Source organism: Ceratotherium simum, chromosome 26, assembly GCF_057802395.1.
Source record: "Ceratotherium simum simum isolate JZ-2026a chromosome 26, ASM5780239v1, whole genome shotgun sequence".
Lineage (NCBI taxonomy): Eukaryota > Metazoa > Chordata > Mammalia > Perissodactyla > Rhinocerotidae > Ceratotherium > Ceratotherium simum.
In genome coordinates this window covers 20,220,398-20,232,447 of record NC_141925.1, presented here as the reverse complement: position 1 = coordinate 20,232,447, position 12,050 = coordinate 20,220,398, and the positions used below count along the sequence as shown (strand labels likewise).

The 12,050-nt window shown below is 46.5% G+C and overlaps 1 protein-coding gene across 3 annotated transcripts in view; it reads right to left on the bottom strand.

Moving 5' to 3' along the window:
• PRKCB (protein kinase C beta) overlaps positions 1-3,653 on the bottom strand; it is a 308,559-nt gene extending 304,906 nt beyond the window's left edge. The window contains exons 1-2 of one of the 3 annotated variants that reach the window (XM_087417140.1): positions 3,341-3,653; positions 2,296-2,327 (exon numbers count right to left, since the gene is read on the bottom strand). In XM_087417140.1, the coding sequence (XP_087273266.1) occupies positions 2,296-2,327; positions 3,341-3,513 (205 nt within the window). In that variant the 5' untranslated portion in view covers positions 3,514-3,653. The remainder of the gene's footprint in view (positions 1-2,295; positions 2,328-3,340) is intronic. The other 2 variants (XM_087417139.1, XM_087417138.1) reach the window with 2 other exon arrangements.
• Between the last annotated feature and the right edge of the window lie 8,397 nt (positions 3,654-12,050).

The window sequence follows — 12,050 nt, the reverse complement described above, 5'->3', positions numbered from 1 at the left end:
CTCTCTTGCTCCTTCCTACTCTCCAGCCCAAATGGAATACACTGCCAAAGCAGTGACATAGGGTGACCACATGTTCATAGCTGGATTTTGACTCTCACCTGGCAGCAGTTTCATAGCAAAGCAACCCTGCAGAGCCAGGCTGCTCTCACACAGGCTGCCCCACCACTGAGGACAATCATAAGAGCTAATATTTTTTGAGTGCTTACTATGTGCTAAGCTCTGGTCCAAGCATATAGTATATTGCAACACCTTTGAGCTGCTCAGCAACTTCTTAAGGTAGGTACTGTTATTGGACCCATTGTACAGATGAGGAGCCTGAGGTACAGAGAAGCTAAGTAACACGGCTGGGTAGTCTCAAAGCCAGGACTCAAACCCACAGTGAACTGCCTGACAGCCTGTGCATATGCTCACTACCCTATACTGCCACCCAGGGAGAGGAGAAAAAGAAAGGCGATTAAAAAAACAGGCCTCCTACCTTTAAAGTGGCCACATTTCATTAGAACTCTTAATTCTGCTTTACTCTCACTACACCAGAAAATTCCTATCGTTTTCCAGGCCTTGAAGAAAAGGATCTCCTGCTTCAGATGTGTCATCATCCTCACATTCTAAAATGACTTTCCCAACCATTAATAACTGCAGAGCAGGTGGGATAGGAGAGTAGCAGTAAAGATGTTCAAAAATCATCCTGACCTCAGCATGAGACAAAGACAGAAACCGATTCATGGAAACGAAAGGTAACCTCAAATATCTACGCATTCCGGCACCAAGACACCATTGGTATTCTGCTTGAAGGGTCAGACAAAGTTCTAGAAAACAATCCAACTGTTTGCACCAGGACCTCAGTTGTTGCCACTTAAAGGGATTTGGGAAGTCCTCCAGGCAGTGCATGAAATTGGGGCTCCAAGACTTGGTAAGAGAGGCTGGGCGGGTCACTGGCTGAGCCGGCCCTGTCCCAGATCTCAAGGGAGAAGACACAAGAGCCTTAGAAGACAGCAGTGCCATGCTGTGAGCATTCTGTACAGCTGACAATGCCACCCACCCTCACCGGGATCACTTTACTTTTCCCTGGAGGGCGGAGGTGCTACAACAAGACTGTCAATCAGTGCTAGGGCACATAGACTTCTTAACAGTCAAACACTTTCTTCTCCTCATCTAAACCCTGCTCACCAGGACGGCCAATTTGCCCCTATGACATACCCCAGAAATGTGACATTTCTCACCAAACTCAACCACGCCTGGCCCAAATTGGGGGAGGGGGGGCAGAGGGGACGACTCTCCAGACCAGAAGTTGCAAACTCAAATGACTACAGGTGCCAGAAACGGGTGAAGCAGGCCTGGTGGGGAGGCACTGAGACAAAATGGTGAACATGCGCCTTGTCTACGGAAACAGCTGCTCTCAGCTCCAAATGATTGTTCTGACAAGAAAGTGGGACCAATCCTCAGCAACCTCGAAGCTGGAAATTCAGATGAGTATGTGAAATCTCCCACTTCAAAAACGTTGACATCAAATTCAAAAAACGTTTGACACCTATGGGCTAAACAAGACTATCGGTGATTTGGCCCTGGAGAGCAAACCTGTAAGCAGAGACAGTGAGGCCACCTTACACATGATTAAAAGACACCACTAGGTTGGGCATCCCCAGCTAGGGTCAAGGATCTCAAACCAGATGCAAGGACCCAGGTGACCAGCCACTTGGAGTCCCTCCTGTATCTAGCCAGAAGATAGAAAGGGTGATTTAAAGCAGGATCTGAGAGGCAGCCCATCTGGAACCACCTCTTTGAGAGAGGGAGGAGGCCCAGGGACAACCACAGTAACCTTTCAAGGGGATGCACCATCTGCAGAGGCAGCAGCCACCTGCAGAGACCTCTGTGAGGCAGGAGAAGAAGCAGAATCCCACTCTGTGACATGAGGAAGGGCAAGTGAGCAGGAATTAGGGAGGAGGGGTCCTCCCAGAAATGGCCCCTGGAGACACTTCCTCCAGAAGCAGGATTAGCCAGGCAGGACAGGCTCAGGAGACCCGTTTTGACTCTTCTGGAGCTGGGACAGGGGAAAGGGTGGATGCACTTCCTTGGCCTGTAGGCCTTCCCAGCTCCACCAGCCTTTCCTGGATGGAGCATCACTGCCCCATAAACACACACCCCTTAAAAGGACCCTTTTGTGGTGATGAATTCCTAGCTTGGGAGGTCACTCTGACAAAAGTGATTCCTTCACTCTCTGCCTAACTCAGTCACTTCTAGAAAGTCTTTTTCACCATCTCTTCCCACAAACAGCATCCCCAGATCCCCACAGCCTACCTTGGCACTGGAATCCTTGCTTCCCAAAGCCCCTGCGAAGAGAGAAGGAGGCATGTCAGGCAGCCCGAGGGGCCCAGCCACCAGCTACTTCCCCCACAGTCACCCCCCTTCCTCCTTCCCCCTGCCCCGCTACCCCAGGTGCAACCTCCCAGCCACAGGCGGGTGCCCAAGAGTCTTCCGCCTTTGGGGGGAGGGGAGTAGGTGGGAGCTCGGCGGTAACCCCCACCTCCCCTCAGAAGGCAGAAGAGAGGAGGTTGCTGCGACCACCAGGCGGCGGGATAGGGGGAGCGTTTCCGTGGTGGGGGCGGAGGGCAGGCGGGAGATCTGCCCACAGAGATGCCCGAGTACCCTCGGGAAAGAGAAGAGAAAAAGATGTATCCAAAGGCAGGATGAGAGAGACCCGGGGGAGGTGGTGTTCCCTGGGGGACTGGGAAGGGAGAGAGGACTTCCCATGCCTTGAGGGACAGCGGGGAGAAAGGGGCCCGCAGTGATGTGAGTGGGGGGAGACTAAGAAGTGGCAAGGAGAACCCAGGCCCTCAGGGAGGCGCAATCGGAGATAACACAGGCGCAGCCCCCAGAGACACAGAGGAGGAAAGGATGCCCCATGCCCGCAGGGAGATAGAGCCAGGACTCCCAGGACGCTGCCCCCGGAAAGGAGCGGAGAGGGTGAGGGCGCCTCGAGCCCGGAAGGAGGCGGAGAGAGAGGGAACCCTGGGCGAGAGGGCAACCGGGGCGCTGCCCTCCGGGGGAGGGACAGACACCCCGCGCTCTGAGCCAGGTGAAGAAAAGGCGCCCGCGACGCGGCCCCTAGGCGCTCCGGAGGCGCCCCGCGGGCGGCCGTCTGGGGCCGAGGGGAGAGGGAACCCGCAGGACTGTCCACCAGGGAGTCCGGGGCAGAAAGGCTCCGGAGCCAGGAGCCCGGGGACGCCGAGTCCGGCGGGGCTGCTTCTCCCTTGGGGACGCGGAGGGCGCGGAGAGGGGGTCCCCGCGCGCGGCGCTGCCCTCGAGGACCCCGGGAAGGTGCCCTGCGCCGGCGCGCTCTCACCAGATGAAGTCGGTGCAGTGGCTGCAGAAGGTGGGCTGCTTGAAGAAGCGGGCGGTGAATTTGTGGTTCTTCACCTCGTGCACGTTCTTCTGCCGGAGGGCGCCTTTGCGGGCGAAGCGCACGGTGCTCTCCTCGCCCTCGCCTGGCGCCGGCCCCGCAGCCGGGTCAGCCATCTTGCGCGCGGGGAGCGGGAGCCCGAGAGGTGCCGGCCCCGGGGCCGTGGGACCGCGGGCTGCGGGCCCGGGAGGCGCGGGAGGAGGCGGCCGCTGCTGCCGCCCGGGGCCGCGGGCGCTTCCCCTGCGCCGGCTCTGGCGGCCGCGGCGCGCGGAGCTGGGGCTGTCACTCGCCCAGCTGCCGCCGCTCGTCCAGCTGCGCTTGGCACCGCTGGCCCCAGCTGCGGGGGAGGGAGGCGGAGCCCCGGGCAGACCCCGCCTCCCTCATTTGCATCGCGCCCCAGGCCCCGCCCAGCGCCGCCAGCTGCTTTACATATTGGCACCCGGAGGCTGCCGGTCTCCCAGAGAAGTGTTAGCCGCAGCGCTGCGGCGCGGGGACCGCAGCCTGCGATCGTCAGACCTGAGCCTCGCTCCCTACCCCGTCCTTGGCCTGGGGTTGCCTTAGGAAGATGAGCACGTCCCGGGGGAACCGAGACCGGAAGGCCCGACGAGGGCCGGGGGTAGGGGGTGGAAAGGGTGGGCGCGACTGATTTCACCCCGGCCTCTGCAGACTGGTACCCATCCAACCCCCATCCATCCCATTGGTCATTCTGCACCCGTCTCTTGTAGGGATGGGCTCCCGCTGTCACTCACTCGGAAAGGCCTGTGGTTCCACACACTTACACACACATACGCACACACGTACCGCAGAGGTAGGGGAGGAGCAATCTTTATTTTAAATGTGTCTAACTCCACCACAAAGACAATTCTTGGCTTTGCTTGCCCGACCATTTAGATGAGAACTCCCTACCTCCCTATCCATCCCCTCCATAAAGAGACTCAGTTTCCTCGACTGTAAAATGGGGCTAATAAAGGAGGTGAGGGAGAAACTTAATAGGTCAGCATTTCCTCAACTTTAATTCATTCCTGACCCGTCTTCACAAATTCTGGTCATATTTGTGCACCATCTGAAAAAAGTCTATCTGGTTTCTGAGTTCGAACAGCAAAAGGTATCCATACAAATCTGTAAACTTTGCATGGGTTTACAGATGCTGCCAACTGCCCAAAACATCTGCGTCTGAGGCCTTTTATTTCTTAAGAAGGGAGATTAACAACTAATAGAGAGATGTTAAAGACACGCTAACATCCAACTGGGACTCTCTCCTGGATGGAATCTGAAGAATGGAAAGGTAATCAAAAGAGTAATAATTGTTAGATGGGTAATGCAGTGTGATTTAGAGCCCTGTCCATGCACTACGTCTAAACATCCCCCCACGGTGCCCCACACTCTGGGAACACAGCACTGCATTAGACTACGAACTCCTTGACTAGACCTAGGCTCTGAGGGCAGGAGCTGCTTGCCGTTGTGTCATCCGGCACCAAGCTCAGTGCCCGAAACCTTCTAAGAGCTCCATAAATATTAGTTGAATGAGTGTGTGATTGTGCGAACCAATGAGTGAATGTAAATTTCAAGGACAGCACCCTTTACCCCCACCTGTATCCAGTAGGTGTTCAATAATAATAAACATCAGGTGCTGGGTGTATGTCAGGTACCTGTACTGTCTTATTTAGTTCTCCCAACAACCGTGTGTAGGTCCGCTAACTTTCATTATGGATAAGGACGGTGATGCTCAGAGTGATTAAGATATACACCCAAAGTCACACTGTTGAATGATGGCTACAAAGCATACTCATGTTCAAGGGGTGAAAAAGGGCAGGATGGAGTTGCACCAGCGACACTGAACTTCTGCCTAGTGAAGCTCAGGTCCCACTATGACAATTTTGCCCAGAAGCTGCTGAGTGGTAAGTCATTATTAGGTGGCATGTGGAGAGCGATGGCTGTCCTAACAGAATGTCCCTTCCCTACATAGTAATTCAAAGGTAACAAGGCAAAAATAGCATTCACTTTTAAGGTTGACATGTTTGGGAAACTGGACGTGCCTGTCTATTATTAGTCCTTTAAAAGGCCCCATCACCTCCCAGGGAGGCTTGAGAAAACATCCCAGGAGATATTGCTGCTGAAGTAGATTTCCTTTGAACCGATGAGCTGGAAGCTTGCAGCCCACATCCTGCCTTTTGAACAAAGTGCTCTGGATGACTTTGGTCTGTAACAACAAACAGTACCTCATGAGGCCTGGGCCTGAGGATGCAAGGGCTGGTGGATCCTGAAGAACCATTCAGTTCCTGGAGGGGCTGCACCATCTGAGGATAGAGGAACATAGTTTCCTTTGGACCCAGATCCCTATCAGGCAACAGTCTCAAACTGGTGGCCCTTGGATACATTTTTTTAGCCAGCCAGCAATTTTTTTTTTTTTTTTTTTTTTTGGTTCACATTTGGTAGAATTTCACCTAAATATCCAGATTCTGACTTCTCTAGGAAAAAAGATATGGCTATATGGAGCCCGAATTCCTCCACTCACTCATTCATTTGTTCATTCATTCAGCGATGAATTTATTGAGCACTTGCTATGTACTGTGCCACACGTTGTTAAAACAGTCCAAAGCCCCTGCCTTCATGGAGCTTACAGTCTAAAGGGGAAGATGGACAATAACCTACTAAACTAACAAATCTATCAAGGTGGTGTGGAGATTCATGCTGTAAAGAAAAACAAAGCATGGTAAAGGAATAAAGAGTGACGGTGGCCAGGGAAATCCTTTATAATAAGGGGACATCCGAACAAGAGCTGAATGAAGGAAGGGGGTGAGCCAGGCGGCTACCTGAGGGTAGAAAACAGCAAATTCAAGGAGCCTGGAGGAGGAGCATGCTTAGCATGTTGGAGAAACAGCAAGGAGGCCTCTGTGGCTGGAGTGGAGAGAGAGGCAAAAGCAGGTACAAGAGAGATCAATAAAGTAGCAGGACTTGTAGACGGGGTAAGGAGTTCGGATTTCACTCCAGTGAATGGGAAGCCATTGGAGGGTTGAGAGCAAAGGAGTGGCCTGATATGACTTAGGTTTTTTTTTGGTTTTTGGGTTTTTCTTCTTGCAGGGGAAGATTCGCCCTGAGCTAACATTTGTTGCCAATCTTCCTGTTTTTTTTTTTTTTCCTCCCCAAAGCCCCAGTACATGGTTGTATATCCTAGTTGTGAGCCATTCTAGTTCTTCTATGTGAGCCACCACCACAGCATGGCTACTGACAGATGGGTGGTGTGGTTCTGTGCCGGGGAACCACACTCCGGCTGTTGAAGCAGATGTGCCAAACTTTCACCACTAGGCAATCAGAGCTGGCTCTGGTTTTTTTTTTGTTTTTTTTTTTTTAAGATTACCCTGGCTACAATGAGGAAAATAGATTGAATGGGAGAAAGAGTAGAAATAAGTTGTGCAGTTGAGGTCATTTGCATAGACGGAGCAAGAGATGACGATAACTTGGCATGGTGCCACATGGAGTTAAAGGACAGCAGCTCCCTATAGATTAGGCATAGGCCCTGTAGGTCACCAGGGCCCCCATGTGGTCCACTGTGCTTATAAAGGAATGGATGCTGGCCACTTGAAAGATTTCAGAGGCATTGAGGAAGCAGGTTGCTCTGGCTTAGAATGGAGTCCAAGGTCTCTTAAATCTAGGCTTCAAACTTGCTGTATATATTAGTTTCCTGTGGCTGCCATAACAAATTATCACAAAATTAATTGGCTAAAAATAATAGAAATTTATTCTCTCACAATTCTGGAGGCCAGAAGGCTGAAATCAAGTTGTCTGCTGGGCCCTACTCTCTCTGGAGGCTTTAGAGAAGGATCCCTCCTAGCCTCTTCCAAGTTCTGGTGGCTGGCGGCATTCCTTGGCTTCTTTGGCTTGTGGCCACATCATTCCCATCTCTGCCTCCATCTTCACATCAACTTCTCTTTGTGTGTCAGTCGTCTCCTCTTCTGTCTGTCTCATCTCCTCGGTGTCTCTCTTAAAAGGACACTGGTCATTAGATTTAGGGTTCACCCAGATAATCTGGAATAATCTCTTTATCTCAAGATCCTTAACTTAGTTACATCTGTAATGACCCTTTTCCAAATAAGGTAACATTCACAGGTTCCAGGAATTAGGACAGTGACATATCTTTGGGGGGCCACCATTCAACTCACTACATTGCATAACCCTGGGCAAGTCATTTCCTCCCTCTGTGTCTCACTTTCCTCCTCTGTAAGACAGGGGCAGAGATGTAGCAGATTGCCTCCAAATCTTTCCTTCTAAGGCTGTACTCTCCAATATAGTAGTCACTAGCCACATGTGGCTATTGAGCATTTGGAATGTAGCTAGTCTGAATTGAAATGTGATTATAAGTGTAAAATACACCCCAAAATATCAAGCACTTAGTATGAAAAAGAAGGTAAAATATCTCACAAATATTTTTTATCTTCATTGTATATTGAAATTACAATATTTTGGATATATTGGCCTAAATAAAATTTCTCTCTAAAATTAGTTTCATTTTACTTTTTTAATGTGGCTACTAGAAAATGTAAAATTATGTATGTGGCTCACATCATATTTCTTTGGACACCTCTGTTCTAAAGAGTAGATTTAAGATAATATTAAATAAATTCATTTAAAAACTGGATAATCTAAATAAAAGCTCACCTCTATTCTATGTGGCATCAGCAGTGGTGGCTTGGCTAGAGGCTGAAGGATCCACTTTCAAGATGCTCACTCACATGGCTGATAAGTTGGTGCTGGCTGTCAGTTGAGAGCTCACCCGGGGCTTTGAGCCAGGGCCGTGGTTCCTGTTTATACAGTCCTCCCCAATGGCAACTTGAGCTTCCTCATAGCATGGTGGCTGGATTCCAAAAGTGAGTGTCCCAAGAGATAGGAAGTAGAGATGACAGTTCCGTAAAGCCTGATCTGGACACCGACATTTTGTCATTTCTGACGTATGCTATTGATCAAGTAGTCACAGAGCCATATTCAAGGGGAGTCCCCATGTCTCAATGAAAAGAGTGTCAAAGAATTTGAGGGCCACACAGGAGGAGCTCAATAAATATTTATTGAATTAATAAAATATCACAATTGCCAACTGACATATGAGGAAACAGAAATTTGAAAAAAATAAGCAATGGTCACTCTAGAACTGTTGCTACTAATCATTAAAAACTAATATTAAGAAACAGGAAAGTGTGGTCCATTCAAAGGAAAAAAGAAACCAACAGAAACTGTCTCAGCAAAAGACCACATAAAGAACCTGCTAGACAAAGACTTTAAAACAACCATCTTAAAGATGCTCAAAGAACTAAAGGAAGACATGGAGAAAGTCAAGAAAATGATGGATGAAAAAAGTGGAACTATCAAGAAAAAGAGAGAAAATCTAAAAAAAACAAAAAGAAATTCTAGAGCTGAAAAGTACAATAACTGAAATGAAAAATTCACTAGAGGGATTCAAAGGCAGATTTGAGCAGACAGATGAAAGAATCAGTGAATTTAAGATGGAACAATTGAAATTATCGAGGAATAGAAAGGAAAAAGATTGAAGAAAAGTGAACAGAGACTCAGGGACCTGTGCAATACCATCAAGTAAATCAACCTACGCATTGTGGGAGTCCCAGAAGGAGAAGAGAGACAGAAAGGGCAGAAAGATTATTTGAAGAAATAATGGCTGAAAACTTCCCAAGTTTGCTGAAAGACATGAATATAAACATCTAAGAAGCTCAAATAACTCTAAGTAGGGTAAACTCAAAGAGACTCACACTGAGACAGATTATAATCAACCTGTTGAAAGATAAAGACAAAGAAAGAATCTTAAAAGCAGCGAGAGAGAAGTGACTCATCACGTATAAGAGATCCTCAATAAGATTATGAGCAGATTTCTCATCAGAAACTTTGGAAGCCAGAAGGCAGTGGAGTGATATATTCAAAGTGATAAAAGAAAAAAAAAGCTGTTAACAAAGAATCCTATAACTGGCAAAACCATCCTTCAAACTGTGAGGAAGAAATTAAGGCATTTCTAGATAAAAGTTTAGAGACTTTTTTATCACTAGAAGAAATGCTAAAGGGAGTCAAGCAGATTGAAATGAAAGGGTACTAGGTAGTAACTCAAAGCCATATGAAGAAATAAAGGTCTCAGTAAAGGTAAATACATGGGCAATTATAAAAGCTAGTGTTGTCACAGAAATGGTTTGTAACTCTACTCTTTGTTTTCTACATGATTTGAAAGACTAATACATTTTTTTACAAAAGAATTACTAGCCTAAAAGCTGGCATTACTGTAACTTTGGTTGGTAACTCCACATTTTGCTTTCTACATAATTTAAGAGACTAATGCATCATCAAAAACATTATTAGCTTATGTTTTCGGACACACAATATATAAAGATGTCATTTTGTGACATCAATAACTGAAACAGGTGGGGACAGAACTGTAAAGGAGCAGAGTTTTGTATGCTGTTGAAGTTAAGCTGGTACAAATTCAAATTAGAGTGTTTTAACTTTGGGATATTAAATGTAATCCCCATAGTAACCACAAAGAAAATAGTCATAGAATACACACAAAAGAAAATGAGAGGGGAATTGAAATGTTTCTCTGCAAAAAATCAGCTAAACACGTAGGAAGATAGTAATGTAGGAAATGAGAAATTAAAAAGCTATAAGGCATATAGAAAGCAAATAGAAAAATGACAGAAGTCCCTCCTTATCAATAATTACTTTAAATGTAAAATATCCAGTCAAAGGACAGAGACTGGGGCCAGCCCAGTGGCGCAGCAGTTAAGAACACACGCTCCGCTTCTGTGCCCAGGGGTTCACAGGTTCAGATCCTGGGTGCGCACCAATGCACCGCTTGTCAAGCCATGCTGTGGCGGCGTCCCATATAAAGTAGAGGAAGATGGGCACGGATGTTAGCTCAGGGCCGATCTTCCTCAGCAAAAAAACAAAACAAAAAAGATGGAGACTGGCAGAATGGATAAAAAAATATGATCCAACTATATGCTGTCTACAAGAGAATCAGTTTAGATCCAAAGACACAAATAGGTTGAAAATGAAAGCAGGATCTTGAAGAGAAATTTGTACACCAATGTCATAGCAGCATTATTCACAGTAGCTAAAATGTAGAAGCAACTCAAGTGTCCATCAACAGATGAACGGATCAGCAAAATGTGGTATATACATACGATGGAATATTATTCATCCTTAAAAAGGAAGGAAATTCCTACATACAATACAACATGGATGAACTTTGAGAACTTTATGCTAAGTGAAATAAGCCTGTTACAAATAGGCAAAGACTGTGTGATTTGACTTATATGAGGTATCTAGAGTAGTCAAAATCAGAAAGTTAGAATGCTAGTTGAGAAGAATGAGAAGTTATTGTTTAATGGAATACTGAATTTCAATTTTGCAAGATGAAGAGATTTCCGGAGATGAATGGTGATGATGGTTGCACAACGATCTGAATGTACTTTATACCACCGAACTGTAACTTAAAATGGTTAAGGGCCGGCCCCGTGGCTTAGCGGTTAAGTGCACACACTCCGCTGCTGGCGGCCCGGGTTCAGATCCCGGGCGCGCACCGACGCACCGCTTCTCCAGCCCTGCTGAGGCCACGTCCCACATACAGCAACTAGAAGGATGTACAGCTATGACATACAACTATCTACTGGGGCTTTGGGGGAAAAAATAAATAAATAAAATTTAAAAAAACATTTAATTTAAAAAAATTAAAAAAATAAATAAATAAAAAAAATAAAATGGTTAAGATGATAAACTTTATGGTATGTGTATTTTACCACAATAAAAATAATGGGAAAAAGAAGTGAATGGACATAACTGTATTTAAACTAAATCAGACTCAGGAAAACTAAATCTAATAGATTAGCCAAATTAGATAAGGAACTTCTATGTTCCTTGAAATCAGAGCTCAGCAGATAAGATAGAAATGTATAAAATATTCAGGTAAACCTTGATCCTCCTGTAGTGAAAGTGAGAAGTTTTTGCATAGGTTTATATGATGCTTTTTACCATAATTTTGAATAGAAATAACTTCTCTGTATTTCTGTTATTTATACTCACTCAACATATGTTACTAAGCCCATAGCACATCTTTCCTGTTCTGGGGCTCTATGGAAGTACTTCATTTGGACATTTTTATAATAAAAGAAAGAAGCCTGTGCCAAGATACACCCCCCACTCCCCAAAAAAAGAAGTGAATGGATTAGTGGATATAGAATTTCATTTTGAGAAGATAAAAAGTTCTGGAGAGCCAGCCCTGATGGCCTAGTGGTGAAAGTTTGGCACACTCTGCTTCAGCGGCCCGGGCTCAGTTCTAAGGCACTGAACCACACCACTCATCTGTCAGTAGCCTTGCTGTGGCAGCGGTTCACATAGAAGAACTAGAAGGACTCACAACTAGAATATACAACTATGTACCAGGGCTTTGGGGAGGAAAAAAAAAAGAGAGAGAGGCAGATTGGCAACAGATGTTAGCTCAGGGTGAATCTTTCCAAAAAAAATGTTCTGGAGATGGATGGTGGTAATGGTTGTACAACAATGTGAATGTAGTTAATACCACTGAACTATACACTTAAAAATGGGGGTTAAAATGGTAAATTTTATGTTTTGTATACTTTACCACAATAAAAAAGTGAACAGA